Source organism: Artibeus jamaicensis, unplaced genomic scaffold, assembly GCF_021234435.1.
Source record: "Artibeus jamaicensis isolate MK-2021 breed Jamaican fruit bat unplaced genomic scaffold, CSHL_Jam_final scaffold_474, whole genome shotgun sequence".
In the NCBI taxonomy this organism is placed as follows: domain Eukaryota; kingdom Metazoa; phylum Chordata; class Mammalia; order Chiroptera; family Phyllostomidae; genus Artibeus; species Artibeus jamaicensis.
This window is the reverse complement of record NW_026522046.1, coordinates 32093735-32119114: the sequence shown is the minus strand read 5'-3', so window position 1 is coordinate 32119114 and position 25380 is coordinate 32093735. Positions and strand designations below refer to the sequence as shown.

Sequence of the window (25380 nt, the reverse complement as noted above, 5' to 3'; positions counted from 1 at the left end):
ATTTGTGTATTACTGTCCTGAGAAAAGCAAGAAGCCATGGTAAGTTTTTGAGGAGGGAGTTTCACCTGTGTTTTTTCAGAATAGGCTTTGAACAGACTAAAAAAAAAAAAAAAAAAAAACCAGATTGAAGGCAAAGAAATTGGCAAACAAAACAAAACAACCCCAAACTCTTGTTTGGTGAATAAAGGATCCACTGACAAAAATAACAAGGGATTCTAGCCACGATGGAGTAAGTAGTACTAGGATATTTATTTATAAGTTAGAAAGCAGTGCAAAATAGATGAAATATCTATTTTCTGACACTGTGGCACACAGCAAAAATGTGATCCCAACTAGAAAAGAAATAAATGAGATGATTTCTACAATCATTCTGATTTAATGACTGGCGGTACTTTCACACCATGGTCCACGCAGGAAGATCCAAAGATGGGCTAACAAGACAAAAATTGAGTTTGGGGATTATGAAATATATGGAATTCGCAATACGGGGTGCTAGAAAGAAAGAACTATACACAGAAAGGATTTCGGGACTCTAAGTCTTTGCCTGAATATTAACATGTGTCTATGTAGGGTAAATGTAACCAGTTAAGTTGCATGTGATGCTCTAGAAAATAACTGCTTTTTACACCAGCAGCCTTGGGTTCAAGGCCCCTCAATTTCTGATAATCTGGGTTACTACCTGTAGGCTACAAAATGAGAGAACTGTTCCAGTTTCCTTTCTTCAGCTATCGTGAGGATTACAGTAGAAAATGTTAAGTGAAAGTAGTTACGTGAACTCTAACTTACAAAAAAAAAAAAAAAAGAATGACGCAGAAGGAGCAAAACGAGAGTAGATCTTTCATTACCCAATTTTTAAAAGGAGCGGGACTTAAATTAAGAGGTGCGGCTCTGGGATTATCCCAGTGGGCGTGCAAGGAATGTGCCATATAATAAGAAAGGGGTGCCCCATTTCAAATAAACCGTAATATATAAGATTTTGTATTCGGTATTACCCCTCAGTTACGAAACTTGAAATACGAACTTTTCCCTCATTACATACTCCAACTGCCACCTAACTAAAGCTCAGTGACAGTATTTTGCTTCACTCTAATATTTTCAAATAAAGTCCGCCCCACGCAGCTCCATCCCTTTCTCGCATCCACTCGTCACTTTTCCGCCCCGCACACAGTGGCCCCCGCCCGGGGGGCAGGAGTTTCCACTACGATTCGAAAGGTGGTAATGGACTCCTCTATCTGCTTGACGGAGGCGGGGGCGTACGAAGCGCCGTTTTCCAGAGAACGCTAAGACACCCGGGAGAAGCCACGGGAAATCAGAACGACATGCAAGTGGAAGACTCGGCATCAAGGCTGGAGGGGGCAGACGCGAGGCCCGCGGCCACTGTCCTAGGGCGCAACTTTAGCCTCAGCGGCGCCACCACCCCAGAGCCTTCTGAGGATGGCACGTGCGGGAGGGGGCGGAGCCCCGCGCTCGGCGGCCGCCTCCGCTGCGGCCGGAAACAATAGTGCAGAAGCCCGAGCCGCACAGAAGGGCTGCGGCGGCGCACGGAGTTGGACGGTAAGGACCCTGCTCCCCGCTCTCCGACCTGTTTGTGCCTTGGTCCGCGGTCTTAGCGCTCGGAGTTCGCGTTCCCTCTGACTCCCCGGCGGATGGACGGAAGCGAGACGCTTTCGGGACCGCGGCCACTTGAGCGGCGGATGGAGTTCCCAACGTCGGAGGCTGGGCTTGGGACCGACTCCCCTAGGCGCTGAGTCCGGCAGACCCACAGCTGTGGTCCTCCGACCATCACTGCGTGGGCGGGAACCCAGGGCGAGGGAAACACACGGCTCCTCCCAGCCCGACTTAGCCACCCCGCCTCTGGCTGGTGCCTGACCTGCACCGTGGAGCGGCTGCCGGGCTTTGGACACTGGGGTGCTTCGGAAGCGGGCGGGACGCTCTGCCCGGGTGTTTGCGTCTGCACGTGCGTTTTCCCGCCGCTGATCTCCGGGAAGCCTCCCTACGCCGAGTTAACGAAACACATCTAAGACAACGAAGTTAACAAAACGGGATCCGGAACAGGTCGTTTTTCTTTCATTGAACTGCGTTAAGTAAGTTGACAGACCCCGGCAGCGGAAAGGCCTCTCTGCTGTTCTTTTTGCGTGCGTTCCGGGGGATGGAGAAGCGGATCAGAATCCCCGCCAATCGCTTTCTTTCAGATACCCATCTCAACCAAATGAAATACAGGACCCAAAAAAGCCTTGGGTATAGTGTCACCTATGGCAAGGCTTTAAGTGTTACTAGGTTTGTGTCTGCACATTGAAATTCAAGTATGGCGATACTTGTTTGATGGGCTATTTCATTAGATAAACTTAACAGCATCCCTCTCTTCCTAGAAGTTCCTAGTGTTGCTGTAAGCCCTAAGGGCAAGTTTTTGAAAATGCGTTAACTTCCCTTTTCTGTTTCTTAATAGGGGCACTATGAACCAAGAGGAGCACTTTGTAAACATTGATCTGAATGATGACAACATTTGCAGTGTTTGTAAACTGGGAACAGACAAAGAGACACTCTCCTTCTGCCACGTTTGTTTTGAGCTAAGTATTGAGGGTAAGTACAGAGTATAGATTCATTTTATGGCATGAGCTTTATACAATTTCTTTGCATGAACCTACTTAAAAGGTAAAACGTAAATTGCGCCAAGTATGAAGTGTGGTTATTTGTGAAAGATAAGGGTTTATGGAAATGAAGCTGTAGTTGGCATAGCCACTAATTTAAGAAAAATTTTTCTTTAAAAACTTAACACAGTACTAACTACTTATACTAAAAACTGATGGCACATGCTTTTTGCTTTGAGAGCTTATGAAATTGTCAGATTTTTACAGACATTTGTGTATGTGCATGTGTTTGTGTTTCATTTTGTTTTAACATTAAGAGCTAAGGTAACCAAACATTTACTTTGGTGGACAAATGTCATTTAATACCATTCTAGTATCTAGTGGTGAGCTAGAACTCTTTTCTTAGTGCTGTCTTATTATCTAGAAAAAGATTTTTAAATGTTTAGATAACCTCTTTTCAGTGGTCTCACACACCTTTAATAATTTTTATATATATTAAAAGGCTTTTGAAATTTCTTTAAAAAGAGCTCTCCAAATACGAAAAAACCAAACTCTGTTATTGAAAACTCTGTATTTGTTTGGATTAGTGCATAGTTAATTGTCTCTAGAAAGCACTAGTTTGGTCCCAAGAAACATGAAAAATGTTTTTTTTAATCTTGATGTCATGATAAAACTCTGATTTGATTTAATTTTATTTTATTGTTTGTGCTATTACAGTTACCGCCACTTCTTCTAAAACTCTTGATTTTAAAAAATATTTGAGTCACACTAAAAAAGAATCTTAATATTCTGGAAATAAAAAAGGTTGCCTGTCATTTGAACTTTGAATTGTAACATCAGAGAGATTTTGTTAGACCTGTAAATTTTGGTTTCAAAGCAGTTTTTCATTCTTTTTGCTGCTTTGCATATTTGAAAATCTTCATTTTCTTTACTTGTAAATTAAGTAGGAGAAATAAAATGTTCATATCTTTTAAAAAAGAAAGAAAAAACACATTAGGGTTATTTACTTTGAGATTCCTATTAGGACTTTTCAGAAATTATTGTGGGCATCAAATCAATATATTTAGATACTCAATAGCAAAAGACAAAGTTATAACCATAAGTAGACTTCTAAAAACATGAGTTATTTATGTGACAGACATCTTTTATTTAAGATCATATTGGTTGGTTATGATAGTTTTCCTATTATATTTTCTATAGGAATTGTAGCTGCTGAGCAGGGTTATTGATGGAAGAGCATGGATTTCCTGTAGGTTTCCTGTTGGCTTTAATAAGTATAGTAAATATAACTAATTCTGAAGGGGTTACTTAAAAAACGTGATTCTTTGGTAGCATTTAAATGACCATGCCCTTCATCTTGCTAGAGTAAAAGATTATAGTTTTATGTTCTTTGGAAATAGAGTTGGCCTTATATATTCTCTTACTTGTAGATTTCAATTTTAGATGGGCAAAAACACTGGAAATGAGCTAACTCAAACCTGTGCTTTACATGGAAGGAAACAGAGCCAGATCGTTGAACTGTGCAGGGTTGCAGTAGTGGTGATGGCAAGCTATTGTTAAGTCGCAAGCATTTGCTGTGAGCAGTCCTGGGTCAGGCACTGTTCTAAGCACCTTATGTGGATTATCTTACTCAGCTTAAAATAGCTCTGGGATGGGGCACTTTTATCCATTTTAGAGGTGATGGGACCTAAGAAATACACTTTGAAATATACAGCAGTAATTGACAACCCTTGCCTTTGAAGCCTGATGATCTAGTTCCAGTATATGTGAGCTTAATTCCATTGATCTACTGTCACTAGTTATTTCAGTTGATAGGGCAAATATCAGAAACGTGTTTTCCTGAATCCTAACTGCCTACTACCATTGCTATTCTGTTAGCCAACTTTTCCTAAGTAGTGCTTCCTGCTAAATCATTAGGGACATTCATGCTGTGATAAAATTTTTCTATAGAAATAAAAAATTTCACAATTGCTTTTCTACCTTTTTTTTTTTTTTGGTATGTCTTTTAACTGGTTCTCAATCGTTATATAAAGAATAGACAAATATTTCTCAGGTACCATCTTTATTAATATTTCATCCCTGAAACATACCAGGGATGTGGCATAGCCATCTCAATAAGCATCACATAAGTCCTACATTTTTGATATAATAGTTGTCTTTAATTTAAAAGACAAAACCAGTTCTCAGTTTGAATTAAAACTATTTGATATTCTGTGTACACTCAAGGTTTTATGATTTTAATGCCAGTTATTCCTTTCTGAGAAAATTATTTTAGAATTAAAATTTCTTCTCAATTTATCTGAAGTCAGTTTCCTTGCAAATATAATACATTTTCATATTAACCACGTGGATGAGCTAGTGTGTTACAATTATTCCAGTATCCTAAGATTATTTTTTAAATCTTAGAAGTTTTAGGAAAAGAGAATTCCGCAAAATTTTAGTTTATCAGTGTACAGGTTTTTAGAAACCAATGGGGGAAAAGTGGTAAAATAATTCCATACCTGAAAATAACAAAGCATATTCTTTTCTATGTCAGTAACCATTTTTAAATGTTTTTGCAGTTTCCTTTCTTCTATCATGTTCTCAGCGTAGTGCCAACCAGTAAATGTCAGACCATAAGAGGAACTTCACAAAATGTGACATTTACCTTTACTTATTCAGTACAGCTTTTTTTATAATATGGTAATGTTGATGTTGCCTGGTTTCTTAGCTTACTAACAGCTAAATTCATTCTACAGCATTCTTTTGTTTTTTCCAGCTAAGAGGCTAGTTAAAAATTCTTTTAAGGAGCTTTTAGGTTAGCTCATTTGTTTTGTTTTTTTGTTTTAAATTTATTGAGTTGGCATTGGCCAATAAGATTACATGGGTATGAAGTGTAGATTTCTATGATAAATGACCTGCATGTTGTATTGTGTGCTCACCACCCAGAATCAGGTCAACTTCATCACCATGTATTTGGCCCAAGGCTATAGTATCTGAGTCCACAGTTAGCCTATTTTAGAGTTCACACATTGGTAACAAACAAAAACGTTTTACACTTTTTAAAAAAAGGTTTTATTTATTTCTAGAGAGAGGGGAAGAGAGGGAGCAATATCAGTGTGCGGTTGCCTCTCACATGGCCCCCACTAGGGACCTGGCCCACAACCCAGGCATATACCCTGACTGGGAATCGAACCCATGACACTTCAGTTCACAGCCCGCACTCAATCCACTGAGCTACACCAGCCAGGGCCAAAAGTTTTATATCTTTTGTTGCTTATGTCAAGTCAAAACTGGTCTGATCAAATGGCCTCATGTTTAAAAGCTGTATGCCTGCATATATGTATGAAATGAAGAGAAAAGAAGAAAGAAAAATAACAAAAGACGATCTAATCTTGTAGGAAAGATTTTGTATTCTGAGCATGGCTCTGAGTTGCCTTTTTTCTGTGACTTTATGGTAATTAAAGGAAATGGGTGTCTATATTTTATATATTTATTAGACACCGACTTCAAAGACCTAAGAATTATACTTTGAAGACTTAAATATTTTTAAATGTTCACAAGATTTTTTTTTTGTTACTGCAATTCACCATGAAAATAAATTGTCAGCCCCAGCTGGGTTGCTCAGTTGGTTGGAGAGCATTGTCCTGATACACCAGGATTGCAGGTATGTCTCTAATCAGGACACATACAAGAATCAACCAGTGAATGCATATAAGTGAGTGGAACAACGAACAAATGGATGTCTCGCATTCTCCACAGCACCCTCTCCTTCCCTCTCTCACCCCTCACCCTTCTCTCTCTCTTTAAAATCAATAAATAAAAACTTTCAAAAAGTTTTCTCTCTCTGTCTACATTTAGAATTAAGAGACAGATGCATAAACTTCTTAGTATAGATAGCCTGTTCTTGGCCTTAAGACACTATAAATTTTTTACGAGTATATGATCAAATACACTAATATGTATTATAGTTCATTGTGCTAAAATTTTCAGAAGTTCTGTAACGACCAAATTACTACTGTCCCTAAGTTGTTGAGGCTTAGAAGAAGGTGGCCCAGGGTGTCAGGAGCCAGATGAAACTCAGTAGTAATCTGACAAAGTTAGAAATGAGACTAGAGAGGGAAATGCTCCAGGGCTCCAGTCTGTTACTTCGTGCTATTTGTTTTTATTTTGTGCCAAAATGCCCTGCAAATAATTATTATTTTTACCTTTCCCTAATAATTTGCTTCTTTCTGTTTCTGCAGAGACACTTTTTTATAAGACTGGGTCAGTTCCCCTTGTGCTAAGTGAAGTTTCCACTGTAAGCTGATCTTGCTAGTTGATTAGTATGAATTACTAATGCTTACTGGTCCACCTCAGTCAGACTTTGTAGCCCATCTCAGTCTTTTTTTTTTTTTTTAAGATTTTATTTAGAGAGAGGGAAAGGGAAGGAGAAAGAGAGGGAGAGAAACATCAATGTGTGGTTGCCTCTCACACACATTGTCCCCGTATTGGGGACTTGGACCACAACCCAGGCATGAGCCAACTGGGAATTGAACCAGCGACCCTTTGGTTCTTAGCCTAGCACTCAACCACTGAGCCACACCAGCCGGGGCAGTCCATCTCAGTCTTTATTCTCATCTAATTTGTTGGATTTTTCCTGAAGCCAGCCCAAATTCAGATCCTTAGTAATCTTTTCTAGAAGAGTCTGGGGGTGTTTTCTCTTGGTTGGGGCACTGGTGAACCTAATGCTTATGTATAATCCATTCTTGATTCTCTGCGTCTTTGCCTGAAGTGCTGTTCACACGGTCAGTAGTCAGGGAGCAGTTTGAGTCTCAATTTTAAATTCTTGAGGTAGTTTGGAAGTCAAGACTACTTGAAGTCTTATCAATAACTCTTCCGCTGTCCTGCTTCTGACACACTAGTATCTTTTTTCTGAAGTAAAAGTGGCCGCCACTTGTGATAGGAAAGCTGTATATAGGTAACTCCATCTGGTATTAGCTTCTTCCCCTTTTTTGCCATAATGGCAAACATCATACATTGGTATTAACTAAAAGAGCAGTTTAAAATATAAAGCCTAATGTGAGTTTAGAAAATATTGAGTGTTGAATTTCACTAACATCAATAGAACATTTTAGAAATTTTTTAAAATATATTAAGAATTAGTGTCCTTCTGTTGACATTCTAATGAAACATAAGAAAAATTTCGAGTGTTTATTACTGAATGTAACATAAAGAAAACACAACTTTGCATTTGCAAAGCACTTTCCAGGTTGGAACACACTTTTACAGCACTTTAAATTTAATTTCTGTATTACATAGGAAATTAACATTAAGTATGAATTTCAAATAAGGTTAATACTAAGCTTTGCACAGTGGCAGTATCATAATGCGTGAGGTTCATCCGAGGCCCAATTATTGCTAATTGAGGGGGACAAAAGGTAATATTAAGTGATTGAAATCAAAGTAGTTAACTAACACTGTTGAATTATCAAAGTGTTATCAGCAATTGTTCTGGTTAGAGTGCATATAAGCTATTCTAATCCAGTTTAGCACGCCATCTTTAGGATTTTGACAAGAGAATAAAACCATTAAAGTCTTCGATTTATAGTTTGTAACAAGGGAACAGTGTCTGCCTTAAACTAGTGTATCTGTTTCTGCCAGCTTTTTGCTATTACTGTCTCAACTAGAAAACGGTAAAGCAAAATAATATGCACCTATAAAAATCTAAAACTCAGAATCGAAGCTGTGTGGTTGAGTCCATAGCAATTTTTACACACATTCAGTGAATATTAATTGAGCAACTGTTGTGTGCTAGAAATTGTTCTATAGCTGAGGATAAGACAATTAAAACAAATACAAATTCCCTTACTAGTATTATCTCAAGACTACTTTATTTTCATAGACTTAATCCCCCTTTCCCCTACTACTCCATGCTCCCATTTCTTCTCTTGCAGTATTACCAGAAAGTCTTCAAGATACAAATCTGATTATGCCATTCAATTGCCTTAGAACTCTCCATTGATTCCTGGCCATCTTCTTTGGGTTAGGCTATTAACTCCCTAACATGACACATAAAACATTTTGTGATCCCGTATCCCTCCCTCTCTCCCTGCCCCCCTCACCTAAACACCGTTTACTTCTTCCTCCCAGAATGCAACTGCTCACTTTTTGGAGTACTTGTATTCAGTGCAGGTAATAAGTAATACCGTTGCCAAAGTTTACAGGGCTACTGTGAGGCTCACAACCCATGATGAATACAGCAGCCTTTTGGTAAAAACAGTTTGCGATGCAAATGTTGCTGTTTAGATTCAAATGTGGAAGGGTTTTGTTCTCATCTCACCCGAAGAGATGAAATATCACTGAAAAGATTGCTATGATTGGTTGGTATATTAAACAGCTTCTCCGCTGATGGAGGAGAATAATTTAATATTTTAATGCACTTTGATGAGGTTTGAATTTATCTTGAGTTGGTTTTCAGTAGTTTTTTCCTGTTCTAACTGCCATTATTTCCCACATGGAGCAGCTGCTCAGCACATCCTTTTACTCCTTTATTTTTTGTCAACAGTACGAGTTGTGTTCAGTTATCAGTGTCTTTCTTCCCTCACTCCCTTTGGGCCTTCGGGTCTCCAACAAGGTTGCCAGATAAAAACTGTAATGCGGTTGTGATTTTACTTTGGGGGAGAACAGCTTTCATTTGAAGGTTAAATACTTTTCTTTGCTAGATACATTGTTAGCCTAAAAAAATTCTTACAGTCTTAAAAGAAATTCAGAATTTTAGGTGTGTGTGTCTCTTACATTTCAATATCTAAATCTTTTTTGTTTCACTTAGTTCATTGGAACATACAGCACAGTATATAAGGACTAATTTGTCTGGTTGTTTTTGTTTTTTAATTGGATTCTTTTTTTATTATTCTTTTTTTGATTTTTTAGGTATTCTTTTTTTCAAGGTTGCAATCCATCGAACCATAATTTATTTAAGCAGTATCCCATTGATTAAGGTTTAGTTTGCTTCCAGTTTACCAGTACTAAAATGTTCTCATATGTACATCTTTTTTGCTTGTCTGATTACATTTCCATTTCATTGTATTGTAGCTTACATTCCCAAGGGAAGACTTTTGGTCAAAGGCATGTCCCAAGCTGCATGTCCTGTCATTTGTTATGTCCTCCATCACTACTGGTTTAATACCATAGAATCAACCATTTAAGAAAAAACCTATTGTTTCATAATGAACACATTTTACTGTGTGCCAGTTCTCTAACTCCTTTGTTTAGATCAAAGTTCTCTTTACTCTAGAATTGCTATGATGCAATTCACACATGGTCAAAATATTTGTATTGTAGCATTTGGCAATATGATTCATCAGTCATTGCAGTTTTAGCTTTAGCTTTCTTACCAAATGGTTGGTGTGTTGTAGTGATTGTTGCCCATCAATCTTAATTTTTACCATTACCATTAGTAGTGATTGAATTATAACTGTCTTCAAATTCACTAGCTAAATATCTCTTTCAGATGCTGCTATAAAGCATTTATTTACGGTGTAGTCAACTAGAATTTCAGGAACAGTGATTCCAATGTATGCAAAAAAGTTGAGATGCAAAACTAAGGTTTTAAAACTGCTTCAGGACAACTTTTTATTTTGCTTTTCTTATTTGTTGTAAGGAAATAAATCATGCAGAACTTTAACTGGGCAGATAGCAGTTCAGAAGATGAAGGGCAAAGGTTTCATGTAGCTATTACATTTCTTACTTTCCAGCCTATAAATTTACTTTGTGCCCCCCCATTCATCTGGTGTTACTATGAAGGCATTTTTTTCAGGTTCTTTGTTAAGTGACATGTATCTTTTAACCCAGTTTATGTTTAAGAAAGATTTTTTCCTGCAAATTAGTGTCTCCATATGCCACATACAAGTAGATATTTAAAATGGTAATGCAATCATATTATAGTTAATTTATTTTTAACGAGTCTATTATGACACCTTCGTACACAAAAACTTAGAATAAATGGTAGTGCATTCAATTAGAGCTATTTAGGGGGAAAATGAACAATTAGAGGGTTATTTGTATCAGTTGGATTATTGGTCTAATTTGATATATTTTAAGTACTAGAAAAACAAATTTAGTTTTTTATGTACTGTGCTGCTATGAGCTTAGTATTTCATATTTCACCATGAGTAAGAACATGGAAAGTTTCCATCATATTCTTATTGCAAATGCCCTTTGGTTTCCAAAATTACCTTTGGACAAACTGCCTGTCCAATTTGGTAGCTTACCCACTTGTGGTTATTCAAATTCAAGTGAATAAGATGAAACTTCAGTTCCTCAGTCACACTGGCTGCATTTCAGCTTCTTAGGTAGCACAGATAGGGAGCACGTCCATTGTCACAGTTCTGTTGGACAGGGAGCTACATTAATGGGTTCAATCCAGGATGGACTGCTATCTTCGTACCCTGTTAGTAATAACAGTTGTTATGTAGGTGTTTTCCCAGTTTCCCAACTGTTCTAATGAAAAAGGAAGAGTCACTGAGTGAGACAGGTTTTTGTTTTTGACAAGTCATTTGGAAATTTGCATCTCCTGTCAGCACAAGAACTAAGTTCTACCCTGGCTTCCTTGGTTATTTGAGGTTAAGTTTATCTTTTAACATTATCTCTTTGAACTCCTTGCTTACTGAGATTTGCCTTTATAAATCACTTATTAAATTAAGTTGCTTAAGTGCTCTATCCTTCTCTTAGCACACACAAAAACTTTAAGATGGAAAAAATATCTCTAAACTGAAATCTGCTATCTAAAGACCACCTGTTGGTGTGTCTTTCTTTAGGGCAGCGATTCTCAAAATATGGAAAAACAAGTTGCTGAGCCCATCTGTATGTTGGCTTGGTGTGGTTGCCAATAATTGCATCTGCTAGCAATGCAAAAATAAACAATTGCTTATTACTTTTTAAACAGCATGTTGGATACTTGCCCATGACTGACTCTTAAATGGCTCCTGAGTTAGCTAAAGGCATGATGAGGAGGGAAGTGGGGCACTCTTTATCACAGCACTCAATAAGGCACATAAGACAGCTAATAAAAATTTCCAAGAGGCAGAAGCCTGCCCTACTGTGGGTTTAGAAAGGAAGTAAGTGCTCTGACTGTCCTTACTTGCCTTCTCACCTTTGGTCTAGTTGCCTGCCTTTCGTTCCATGGCAGGATACACGGTCTGAGCATCATCCTACTGAATGGCTATGGTTGCAAATAGATACATTGCTCATGATGCTTCTTGAATCACGGTTTGGCTGCTGCTGCTTGCCCATCAAATGCAGAAAAATAGCAGGATTGAATTGAGTATCAAAGCATCTCTGGAACAAGCAGTACTTACACGGAATTTCCCAGGCCCGTATTATTGCTGTACAGCCTTAGCATGTGGAACAACTGTCAGTAACAGACGTGGCTGCTGAGCCTGCTGTGTCACAGGTACCTGCACTCGTGCGGGAAATGATAGGGACTGTTTTGAATTGAAAAGCACTTGCTCTATATCAACCACTAGCTGTTTCTTAGTAGTAACAAGTGGCTGCCATATCTTCTGATTTCATTTTTAAGAGAAACCAAGAAATTGACTATGATATGTGGGGGTTTTTTTTCTTTTAAAATATTCGTAGGCTACACAAACCTTGTCTGCAGTGTAGACCCAGACTTCTGGCTGGTGGTGGCCACCTCTACTCGCAGAGTTTTTCCTCTGCTTCTTTTATTAGAAATAGAAACCTGGCCCTCAAAAGCAAAGAAGTAACATCTCAATTTTTTGAGTCTTAGTACAACTAAATGAAGCTATCCTCCCATTTTTACAATTAACACTTGCTAAAGAAGCTCAAGATTCTTAATATGTACAGCATATAAACATGCACGTGCTTGTTCTCTTAGCAACCAAGATAAGATCATCATAAAAAGAAAACACCTTACTCATGGAAAATTCTTTAAGCCAGGCAAAATGTGAGCTTCATAAACAAGTATTTTGAAGCAGCACTGCACAAATTGTTGGTCAGGTTTGAAGGCAGTATGTTTAAAATTTCACAGCACATTAACCTGGAACTTCAGTCCTAACTAAATCTTGTTGCCTTTTTAAAATATTAAGGAAGAACACAAAAAGCCACCATTTGGAAAACTAACACTTTTACAATTCTGTTTAGAGTTTGAAGTTCAAGATGTAGTGCTCGCTCCCTTAGAGCCAGTGTACTAACAATGTGATCACATTTGCATTACACTTTACATCCAACTAGTGTGCATATTATATTTGGTCTACTTATGGAATACCCAAATTATTTAAGCCATGCCTTTGATTGGGAAACAAAAGACAGTGAAAAATTTTAAGTGAAGTCTGACATCGAGTGAACTACATAAGGCAGTCAGATGCTTGGACTTGAACGTGTGTGAACTACGAAGCCATGTAGCAGGAGGGTAGTCAGTTGGGAGAAGGGGTGTTGAACCTGATCAGCCGATTAGCCATGAGGGAAAGATTGCATAACTTACCTCATTGTGAACACATCATAAAGAAGGTGGTCTTCAGGAGGCTACAGGTGGGAAGGCCACAGGTAATGGGACACGTGAACTTAAGGGTGTTTTCGTTTTGTGGGTGTTTTTTAGTGCCGTTTGGAGTATCTTAGTAAGGGAAAAATCATGTCACTACAATAGATTAAATACAAGCATGAAAATACCCTTATTTTAAAAGGATAACAGTGATAGGTAGACAGATCTGCATTTGAGTGTCTTTTGCTCTTCTCTGGGTTTAACCAAGTTTTCTTAAATTGATCTTCAAGAGGAACTTAAAGAATAGAAATGGGGATAGCATGCCATATGGGTTAGTGGGAGGGTTCTCAAAGAATGTGAGAATGGTATAATAAAATCAGATGAGGTGGAAAATGATAAAAAAGAAAACTATTAAATAGGGACAGATAAACTTTTTAAAAATACCACTGTTCATACAGAAATATACTTGCCTATATAAATTTCTGAAAAGCCACTATCTAAAAGAAACTAGTACTTAAATGTAAGCTGTGTTATAATGAGCAAAACAGAATCAGAGACACGGAGGGGGGTGGGTTGGGACTGGTTGAAAGAAGGTGAAGAGATTAGACAAAGAGCATGTGCATCACCCATGGACATGAACAACGGTGTGAGAATTGACTGCGGTAAGGGGGGAATTGGGGTGAAGGACCATGGGGGGAAATTAGAACAACTGTAATCACATGAACAAAATTTAAATAGATAAAAGAAACTGCTACTTTAAAAATCAGCATTTATGGTTGTCAGTTAAGGTCTTGGTTCTCTAAAAAATAATGACCTCATGACAAAAAAGTTACATGGACATCTTTGAAGTACATTTGAAAGAAGTTTTTTTAATAGGATGTCAGTTACATTGGCCTTCCAAGTTTTTATTAGTAAGCAAGTTATAGTCAGTTCTTGTTGAGCTGATTTGGAAATTCCTTATAACTCGGCTCTTCAAAAGTATCGACTCATTTAATTGCATTTAGATTCATTCCTTTCTAAAAGCTGCTGAGAAAACAAATTAGTGCTTGGAACTGTTTACACTCGTAAATGCAATTAAAATTGAGAAGTCAGTTGGGAAACTCTGGGATCTCTGAAAATAGCAATTTTTTTTCTCATATTAATTCAAACTGATGAAGTGGGAAAAAAACCACTTCAGGAGTTTATCAAATGCCATATATATTAGATACAAATTAAGTGGGCTACGTACATTCTTTCCTAGATGAAAAGGTAATTTGTTCAAGTGTCTGAAATAGTATTACATTTTTTTTAATTTTTTGTGTCCTTTGCTACTACATGGGATATTTTAAACCAGGTGTGTCCAACCTTTTGGCATCACTGGGACACACTGGAAGAAGAAAGAGCAGTCTCGGGCTACACATTAAATACATGAACACTAATGAAAACTGATGAACCCAAAAAAGGTCTTAAGTAAATTTACGATTTTGTGTTGGGCTGCATGCATAGCCATCGGGGGCCACAGGTTGGACACTATGTTTATGTAACAAATATTTTCAAATTGAACTTCAAAACTCAGTCAAGTTTTAAATTTTTAGCGAGCTAAAAGAAGAGCTTAAGATCTGGATGAATGAGCTACAGTTTACAGTTTACATGGCCCTTTTAAAATATTCAGTATATGTAAACTTTCTGTTAAAATGTATAATTGAGTAGAAGCTCCTGACTTTGCTTGGCAGATTGAATGATTCCCCAGGAATGGCATCTCTGTATTAGTGCCACCAGTTTTCAAACAGATGGCCCATTAAACTCAGTGCAGGAGTTAGTCCACTGGAAGATGCCTTTTGTTAACCTCTGAGCAGCCTGGCAAAATTGTGCATCCTGGCTCCGTTGCTAGGATAGGCAAAAAAAAAAAAATTATTGCAGGAGTCCTCGAATGATAATTGGTAATAAGTTTTGGTTTGTTTGAATATAACTTTAATTTTTGTGTATTCATTTCCCTCCTTTTCCTGGAGTACTCACTGGGTGCCAGGCAGTGACATGGAGGATGCAGGTAAAACAGATGCAGTCCTCTTTCTCACAGAACCTACTAACAGGAGCTAAAGGCCAGTGAAGAGGTCATTGGAAAAGCCAGTGTGTTAAGCTAGTCCGTGGTTAGAAAATGTCTCTTAGAGAAAATGAGAACGAGGCAGAGGCGATGAAGACCCAGAGAGTGTAGTGAGAGAGTGGACATGAAGCAGGATTTGAGATGTCGTGCTACTAGATTTTAGGGGGGGCGGGGAGGGGAGAATCTATACAGATGGACAGCAGAACATCGTGGAAGGTGGGGAAGGAGCTGTCAAGGAGGGCACCCAGGTTTCTTCCTTAAGTAGCTGTTGGTGCCAGACTCAGGAAGAGGATCAGCTAGTGAGAACGAAGAAAGAAGTTTATCTTTAGGCAGGGTGGGATGGCTGAGTAGAAATGTACACTCTGTCAGAAGTCTTGCCCATGACACTTGTTTGTTTCATTTTTAGGGGATTTTTCTCCTGAATGTCAGAATCTGGACTTTTAGTAGCATATTATTTTTTTTCACAGTCAGTTGAATAGAGTGTTTCTCTGATTTGCTGTCCGTCTCCACAGATTACTGTGTACATAGTATCATGTGCTTAGCTGGGTTCCTGGTTTTCATTTGAGCATTTAAGTAAAAGTTTAAAGAAAAATTATTTCTAGAGCAAGTTGTATTACATGAATTACTAAGAAACAACACTGAATTAAAAAATTGTAGAAGCTCACGGTATTCTTCAAATAGATATCTATGATATTGACCTGTTAAAGCTCTGGGGCACATGGAGAAATTCATTGTTTCGTATAATTTTTTAATATAATGTCTGAAGTTTCTAAGTAAATTTTCAGAATTTAATAGCATCATTAATCACTTTTGTGCAGCCTAGTTTTAAACCTTTTTATATGCTAAAGAACTTCTTTTACTTGAAGGAGAATCTTCTAATTTACTTTTTAGTTTCAAGTATTGACTAAATCATTGCTACAGGCGTTAGCACTGGGGCCTTGGAATGAAAATGAGACCGTTTACTGAGGGGGCCAGGGGTGGGGCTGGCTACTCGTCTCTTGGCGGTGAGCTCACAGTGCATGGGAAAGCTCTCGAACACGTTCTCTGAAGTGAGTGAAGCAGGCACATTTTAGGTTCTCTCTACTCACCTGCTGTGTATGCAGAGCAGTATTAGACTCAGGCAGAAGAATGGAGCCGTTTGGTTTATAGTTCAAACTAAATACAGTTTGTCTCGCTGATCTAAAACCTGTATAACAGAACTGTTCATATTTTGCTAATAAGCAAGGTTTGTGAACTTTGTTAATTTACCTAGTTTCCAAGGTGTACAGTAGGTTATCAAATAGCACTTTGAGGTTTTATACTTAAGTATTTTAACTTTGCTGGAAATTTGACCTAAATAGGTACAATAACTGATTTTTTTTAAATTGTGTGTACACGTAATTGCAATACAGGTAGGAAAGGGGTATTAAACAGAGGAAGTGGAAAGCCACTCAGGTGCTAGGCTAAAAAAAAAAAGTTTTCGCTGACTCATCAGAAAAAATTACATCCTTTGTTTTAAAAATTGAAGTCTTAACAATTTTATTAACTGAGTTCCAAACTCTAACTAATGGTAGGATAATGAAGTATTTGACCTATAACAGTAAATTGGCTATAAAAGTGCTTGCGAATAACCGAATGGGGTCTCCATCAGTCCTTCACAAGCTGTGTGTGTAGACCTCCTGAACACTGACGTTATAAGCATATCAAACAACTGCTCATGAGGTAAATTCAAACCTCAGCATTTTCTCCCACTCAACAAAAAAATTAAACTTAAAACAGATATCATACACTTTTTATAGAAGCTGAGCAGATTTAGAGTGTTCGCTTCTCTGGCAGGCATTAATTTTCAGCTCCACATCCCCATTCACTTTCAGTATAAAGCACTGCTCTTTGACTTGACCAGTAAGGCTTAAACTTATAAAAATGTATGAACATTCTGTAGTTTGAAATTTATATTTGAAATGTAGTCTACATTTTTTTTTAAAAATTGATTTACCCTACGTAAGCTTTACTAAAAAAGATAGATATAGAAATATAATAAGAATATTTCCATTATTTATGATGTATAATGAACACTTGTGAGTTGAACAATTATTCTGGCTATTGTATCTTGTCAGATTGAGTTTCTTGCTATATGAAAAATAATTTTGTATAATACATTTTTCTAGAAGATAAAATTATCCTGATAAAGTTTTGATAAGTACAAAACTGAAGCGTGAAAACATCTTAGATGCTTTTATTCATACTTATTATCTTAACAGTTCATTGACTTTCGGAAGCTTTTATTAAAATGAGTATTTTCTGGTTCTGGGTTTTTCCCCGAGTAAAAACATAACTAATAATTGAAGAACATGACTTACTATGCTCTTGTCAAGGGAAAAATATCATCAAGCCTTTCTTTTCTTGAGCCTTATGATAGAATTTTTGCTAGTGTGTACTTCAGAAGGATTGTGAAGAAAGCACAATAATGCAAAGGCCAAGAATCTGTAAATGTAAATTGCTAGCTCAGTAGTATTTTTGTTTATATTGTATGCAATAACATGCCTCTAGACTAAAGTTAAGGTTGAATCTTTAAGTCCTTAAAAAGGATTTACTATTTTTAAGAGTTTAATATTACTGAATTATAGTTAAATTGAAGCAGAACCATTAGACCACATTTTATATTATTAATACCAATATCCTTTAGCATTTTTCCTCTAGCTTACAAACTGTCTGTGACTGTATTTTACTAAGATCTGTATATTAATGCAATTTGTATAAAAGAAAAATTTTCCTTTACTTTTTTATAGGAGTGCCAAAATCTAATCTCTTGCACACAACATCATTAAGGGGCCATAAAGACTGCTTTGAAAAATACCATTTGATTGCAAACCAGGATTGTCCTCGATCTAAGCTTTCAAAAAGTACTTATTACGAAGAAGTTAAAACCATTTTGAGTAAGAAGATAAACTGGATTGTACAGTATGCACAAAATAAGGATGTAGACTCAGATTCTGAATGTTCTAAAAATCCCCAGGATCACCTGTTCAATTTTCAGCATAAGCCAGATAAAAAGTTGCTGCCGTGGTGTGAGTCCCAAGTACCAAAGTATTCTGCTAAGTGGATAGATGGGGGTACAGCCGGCCTCTCAGACTGCACACAAAGCATCCTGGAGCAGAGGGACAGTACAGACTTTGGGCTGGCTGTGTTACAGGACGCAGGTGTCACTTTATGCCCCAGTCGTGGACTGTGGTCTCACAGTCAAAACCAGGCACAGAAAAAAGAAGAGACCATCTCTGATGGTCATCAAGAGGCAAATGTCCAGACCCAGCATCCTCATTACAGCAGAGAGGAATGTAAGTAAAACGGGAGAAAGATGAAACAGTTTTATTAGGGTTTTTTGTACATCCTTATGTATTTGGTGTTTTAGAATTTTGCGGTAGAACTAAAGATTTTGTAAATAGACTATCGAAGTGACAGGTTCACCCTATAAAAAATGAGGTGTCTTAAAACACTCCATCAGTTCTCTGGAATCCTCCATGGTATGTCCTGAGCATTAGACTTCTGCACTACCATGAGTTGTTTTGACATTCTAAATTTAAATTAAACTAAATAGAATCAACAAACTGAATGGAAAAGTTCAAGGTTCATATATAGAGTAAAGGTCCAGCCTCAACCATTGGCTTACGCATGTTGTCACATCACCAGTCCCTACAAGGCTAATTGGGAATGGCATTTCAGAAGCAAAAATCAGACGTTTCACTGAAGGCCGAAGGTAATGTGTTATTTAAAGTTATAAAAGTGACTCATTCAGTCTGCATCTCCAGAAGCTGAGATCATTTTAATTGACTTAAATAATTTTTGAGCAAGAAGGGACCATGGGTATATTTTTATAAAACTTCTTGATTCTACATATCTCAGGTTACGTAACTGGGTAGACAACACAACTTTTCAGATTGTTCTAGTATTTTATAGTAGTGTTTTTCAAACTGGGAATCACGAGCTGTGTAAAATTGACTTGATGGGAGGTATCAGAATCCAGGGGACCTGGTGAAGTGCTTTCTGGTGAGACTCTCCTTTCAGGGGAGGTGCACTGGGAGTGATATGAAATGTGGTTTTACTGTGGGTTGAGGTTAGGATTTAAGAACTCCACACTGCAGGAGTTAATGAATCCTAGGGTGCTGCTGAATGTTATGTTGGCAGATAAGGACAAGTATTTTCTAAATAAGATATTGTGTTAGTGATGAAGACACCTTCTTTTCTCAGGTTGTTGTGGTAATAATGAATATGTTTTCATGTTTCAGTGAATTCGATGACTTTTGGTGAGGTAAAGCAACTGAATGCAAAGCTCCAACAGCAAATACAGGGTAAAGAATCAGTGTCATTTTTTTTGTATGTGAAAATTTTGATGTAGAAAATCTCCTATAACAGGGTAACATTAGCTTTATCTGCATTTAAATTTGAAAATGGGATTAAAACCTATTATGTTTCAAAGCAAAAAGAATAAGAGAACAACTTCCTTATGAACCGCAGGGGAAATAGGTTTTTCTTTTTTTTTTTTAAGTGAAAATGAAGACTACATCTTAAACTCTACCTTCTCACTGACTCCCTGCTATTTTTTTGACTCCCTACTGCTGTGCCAGGCACTGTGCCGGTGGCTTTCCTAACAGTTGTTCAATGCAGGTCTTAGTCCTGGTCTTGAACAATTTCACACACAAAGGTAGTAGGAATAGTACAGTGAATCCCTTCACCCATCGTCATCAGCTTCAACTATTACAAAAAGCATAGCCAGTTTTCCTTCATTCCCACTTGTACCCATTACCCTCACCCACCCACCCCACCCCCCGACCCCAGCATGGATTACCTTGAAACACATCCCAGACAACATTGTTTTGTGCAAAAATACTTCAGGATTTACTGTAAAAGGTAACTTTTCAGAGTAATCCAAACCTCATATCATCTTTAAGAAGAAAACCAGCTAGTAATTTTTAATGTCATGAAATATGATTCTAACACCAACAGTTAACAGTGTTCTCATTCCCCAGTTGTCTCTTATTTTGTTTTACAATTGACTCCCATCTGTGAGGGAACTGCACTCCAAAGACAGTTAAGGTGTTTACAGAGATTATGCATTTATTTAGTCAGTAGCAGATTAGAGATTCTAACCCCATCGTTTTTAACTATAAGGCTAGTGGCATTTCTTGACCACAGCCTCTCAGAATAAAATAATAACAATAACAGTAGTAATAGCAACATATATTTTATCAAGTACTTACTCTGTGGTAAGTACTTTACAAGTATGACCTTATTGTACCCTCACAGTAACCTTGTGAAAGATTTACTCTCGTGAAGGCAATACATAAGGGGAAACTAAAACAGTTTAAGTTACTTTGCCTGAGACTTGGTAGAGTAGCAACGGAGTTAGGCACTAATGTGCACTTACTTTCGTAAGTCACATTGGACTGACTGAACCTGTTTCTACTTCAAACTGGGAAACATGTCTCAGAGGTAGTTGTACTGTCATTTCTGCTGCATATCCATATAGTCATTGCTTATGACACTTAGGTGTCACGTGGTGGAAAAAAGGAATTCCATACTGCAGCGGGCTGCACAAAGTCCGCAACTCCCCGGATGATCAGAACACCACTGTTTCCTTGGTGTGAGATCACTTTCATTGCAAACATTTCACCCGCTGCTTTCGGTTAAAGTACTTGAAATATAAATCATTAGTAGGGTTAGCTTTCTGTGTTCTAAAAATGGAACAACTTTCTACATTTTTACAGAAGTTTCTGAAAAGTTAACACACCACCTGCAAGAAAAGGATTCTTTAGCCTCAGAGCTCCACGTCCGCCACGTCGCCATCGGGCAGCTTCTCAAGAACTATTCCAAGTTACCATGTCTGCAAGTGGGACGAACAGGAATGAAGCCGCACCTGCCCGTAAACAACTGAGCTGCACCGAACACTTACTTCCTGCGCACTACCACTTGTTGGTCTGCCAGCCATGCGGACTCTGAACAATCTGCAGAAAGTCGTGGTTCACTTTGTGATGCTCATTAAATTTACCAGGCTTAAAGGCAGTATTTATCTTTGTCACGTAAAACCGATCATTGCACTGTAGGCTTGTAGGGTTGATCATCTTGGCCTGTTTGGGAATCTTTTTTCCCATAATTACTAAATGGTCCTTCCTAATTTTTACGACGTGTGACTATTTAAATATACTGTTATGGTGTGATTTTGTTAAACACAGTTTAATGTAATTCACCTTTTAAAACAATAGAAGTTTAACAAACTTCTTAGGTTAGTCTGAACTACTAACGATAAAAATGAAAGAAGGAAGTGAAATTCATAATATCACCTTATTTATTATGAGCAATATTTTAATACGAAAATTTTATATATAAAAATGCTATTTTAGGTACCTTTCCATTCTCTTTATAAATGTGTATTTGAATGGCTCTGTATATTATATTTACACTTTCATGTGTGACTGTTACCCATATTTCAGAACACTGCATTTTATTCTCTTAATACACTGCTTTTACAACTGTTACCTTATTTTCCAAAGATAAATGTATTTTGGAGTAGAAATCTATCTAGTTGAATTGTTTGACTTCTAACAACCCTTATGAAAGAGGAATTAATAACTTTTTAAAGCAAATATACAAGAAAATAAACTATATAATTGTTTTCTAACTAAAGCAGTTTTGAGTTTATTCCGGAAGAAAATGCTAATCTAGCTTTTGTCAGTCAGTTTGTCTCCACAGAAGTAAAAGCCTCTTTTATTTCATTATTACTTTCATCCCATTTTGATGTGTTAGAATTGGGACAGAGTAAGTCAGGGCTCACTTGCAAGTCAAATGTCATATCTATCTTCAAACTGGATGCACTGTGAAATAATTGTCCTATCTTGGAAAAAGTTAAAATTATTCTGTTGCCACTTTGGATAAATGTTCAAGAACCCTTGAACTGTCCAAGTTATAAAGCAACATCATTGAAATTAGTCTTGAACACAAACTAGTAGAAAACGACTTTCTGGATTACTAAAATAGGTTCAGTTTGCCCAAGAGTATTACTTGACATCTCATTCCTCTTCGAAGGACGACATGACTGCTGTTTGGAGGGAGCCTTTGACAGGTACTTTCAGTTTCTCTCAGTGCTTTGAGCCATCCACAGTGCATGTAAAATCCAGGAGCGGGGATGCATTGCCTTAGTGTTTGATAAGCTTTAAATTGAATGTGTGCAATATCGAAATCCGTAAATTTACAAGTTAATAAAGATTTTTCTAGATGATGCCAGTAAGGAGCTTAGTGCTTAGTTGTTACAGTCACATTTTCCAGTCTGACTTTACTCTTTTTTGGCATAACTCGTTAAGGATGTTACCAGCCAGTGCTCGCACACACCGGTGCTTCTAGTTAGATCACTTTGGGACCCTTCAACCTTCGGGATGTGTTGCACTCGATACCAGTAGTAGCACATTTCCAGCACGTGAGCCATATGGTGCAGCCCTGAGGGAACAACAGTGTTAGCCAAAGAAAGCGAGTGCTTATTTCTGAAAGAACTCTGGCAGATACGTAGCTTTACTAATGAGTTAGGGAAAATTCGATGGGATTATGCTTCTACCAAGCTCTTAATCAGGGACTCCGAGTTACTCCATTTAGATATTTCTCCTTAAGCTCTTCAAAGGAAAGATGCTCTTAAAAAATACCTGTGGTGCTGGTACTCACACTAGTACTTTATTTGGCTAAATAAAAAAGTTGTTAGTGTATTTTGCACAGTGGTTTATTCAGATATTTGATAAGCATTTTATACATTGTTGTTTAATGCTTTATAAGCATTAAATCCATTGTTGTGGTTTTTTTTATTTATTGATTTTAGGGAAGTATCAATTTGTTGTTACACTTATTTATGCATTCACTGATTGATTCTTGTGTGTGCCGTGATGGGTTTGAACCCACAACCATGGCACAGTGGGACAGCGCTTTAACCAACTGAGCTACCCAGCCAGGGCCCCGCTGTTAGTTTTCTTGATTGAATATGAAATTATTGTATATGCTAAAAGAAAGCTAAGGGACAGAGTTGAATTCTACCTTGAGAGAATATAAAATACCACAGATACTGGTTACCATACTTGGCTATTCTGTACATTTAGTACTTTTTGCGGAAGTTTGGAAGAAAACCTTATCTATACCTTCAGTTTAAAAAATGACGAGAGAGATTGCAAATTATCTGTTATTATTTCAGAGCCTATATGGTTAAGGGGAATGAAGTCAGTTATTTTTTTCATGTTAGATTTCATAATTAGACAAGTTGAATTGAGTTTTTAAAAAGGTCAGTTTGCAGTCAGAAGGGATTTTGACACCACCCAGGATTGTTCTCAAAGTTTTCAGATCTGCTCGGCCGTTTATCATCCTTTGATCCCAGTATTTAATGTCCTGAATTTCTTAGTTTTTAAAAAGTCATGTGCTTGAGACATGAATAGTAGATATAGGCACCAGAATAGTGTTTCGTAGCTTCTCATGTATGATGTTGAGGCAAAGAAACATTCTTTTTCAAATGATATGTTCATTTCACCACAAAGTGCCCATTTTTATATACATTGAGGGTTATTTTTAAAATAAGTTCATGTTGGAAAGTGATTTGAGAAAATACTCTTGTTGGCATCTTGACAGGCATCTTGAGATTTCTCAGGTTTTTCATTTTACCGTATTCTTTAAAGTACTTTCTTTTTTCATCATATATCTAATAGCTTGGTGTTTAAATTCTTGAGTATTGTCCATCAATTTTTTTCTAGGGTTTCTTTCTTATTTACTTAATTTTTTGCATCTCTTTGTGTATTAATGTTTGCCAGTTTTTGTTTTATTTTGGTTTTTTAGAAGAAATCTTGTATTAATGTTGGAAAATGTAATACAAAATGTGTATGTTCCAAAGTTAAACAGGAGCTTTTAAAAAATAAATTATTTGTGTAGCTTAGTAGGAGATTCAGGTTAGTGAACATAAAATTAGGTTATGTGGTGTGAAAACTTTTCAATGGCTATTGTAGTGTTACTTTTCTAACTTATGCCAATTAGTTACTGACAGATGTTACTGCTTATGCTGAGGTAAAATACTGAGTATTTTTAGGTACTTACGAAGTTTAGTACTCTTAAAGATTCTTTATCTTATGTCCAGAAATGACTGTAAAAGCAAAGTTAATTGATTTCACTTCATTGTTCAATTGCATTTTTAATTTTAGGTTGGTAGAAATAATTATTTGAAAAAGGCTGTGCTTAAAATCAGTAAGACATAAAACTCAACAGGTTATTCTTGCCAAGTTAAGCTTTTTGGTAGTGGGCTGGGGGAGCGTTTACTTCCCTGAATAGTAAGGTAATACGGCTGTGTACCTGTACCGGTTTGCGTCTCAGCATTTTCACTCCCTTCAGCCTTTCCTAATTGCCTTCCTTATACAATGTAGTCTTAAGCAACTTGGTCGAGTTGCTGTGAACCTACAGTAGCAAGTCTCTAGCATTGAGATTTTTCTTTAGCAACTGCTTTGTAATACATCTATTCTTAGTTTGTGAGAGACCAGGATGCTACTGCGTTTGAGTGATACAGGAGTGAAGCAAAATCATGGAGACGAGTATTGCCCTCCCCCCCCCAAAAAAGAGTGTTAGTTGAACTCCCCTCGCCTACACATAAAACAAAGGGAATTTTAGTAAATACATGTTTCTTATTTCTTTCAAAAGTATAGAATATTTATTTTCATTCTACTACTTTGAAAAGAGGCAGTTTAGAAAGTGTTCCGTTGTGACTTCTGTAGAAAGCCATTGCTACTTTTTCAATACATTGCTTGTGTTAACCTTGTTTTAAGTCGAGTAGATTATACCGTGGTCATTGAACTTAATCTCGCTTTGGTGTTAGAAATTTACTTTACAATATTGTGCTAAGACCTTTGGAAAAACCAGAGTTGGTTTCAAAAAAGTTTCTAGAGACATTATTTTAGCTGTTACACTTTTCTTTTAAAACTACAATAGTTTACGTATTTGTATTGCTCTGCTTTGGAACTGTAACTACTTATGCTTGTCTACTATTTTTAATTTTTCAACAATAAAACAAATATTTTGTTAAATGTTAGTTTCAGTGGGATTTTTACAAGAACGTTTTTCTTAAATGGTTGACCCATATGGAGGATTTTGTCTTGCAGGGTTAAGGAGTCTAATGATTTCTTAATTTCTTGTGAGACTCTTTCTTTGAAATTTAAGTGAACATGCTCTCTCCTGAGTCCAGATGCAGGTAGTAAGGCCCTGTAACCTAGTGG

The 25380-nt window shown here is 37.2% G+C and overlaps 1 protein-coding gene across 3 annotated transcripts; it reads left to right on the top strand.

Annotated features, from left to right (window-relative positions):
- Nucleotides 1-1450: 1450 nt before the first annotated feature.
- CUNH21orf91 (chromosome unknown C21orf91 homolog) lies at nt 1451-25161 on the top strand. 3 transcript variants are annotated; one of them, XM_037131181.2, is made up of 5 exons: nt 1451-1554; nt 2447-2580; nt 17896-18441; nt 19390-19452; nt 20869-25161. In XM_037131181.2, the coding sequence occupies exons 2-5, from the start codon at nt 2454-2456 to the stop codon at nt 21033-21035; spliced, it is 903 nt and encodes a 300-aa protein (XP_036987076.2). In that variant the 5' UTR covers nt 1451-1554; nt 2447-2453; the 3' UTR covers nt 21036-25161. The 3 variants fall into 3 exon arrangements, with proteins under 3 accessions (XP_036987076.2, XP_036987075.2, XP_036987074.2); XM_037131180.2 differs by having other exon boundaries at nt 1498-2055; XM_037131179.2 differs by having other exon boundaries at nt 1498-2084.
- The last annotated feature ends 219 nt before the right edge of the window (nt 25162-25380 follow it).

Coding starts and splice junctions, on each gene's coding strand:
- CUNH21orf91 (XM_037131181.2), top strand. CDS start 2,454: ATGAACCAAGAGGAGCACTTTGTAAACATTGATCTGAATGATGACAAC. Junction 2,581..17,895: donor TTTTGAGCTAAGTATTGAGG/GTAAGTACAGAG, acceptor ACTTTTTTATAG/GAGTGCCAAAATCTAATCTC. Junction 18,442..19,389: donor TCATTACAGCAGAGAGGAAT/GTAAGTAAAACG, acceptor TTCATGTTTCAG/TGAATTCGATGACTTTTGGT.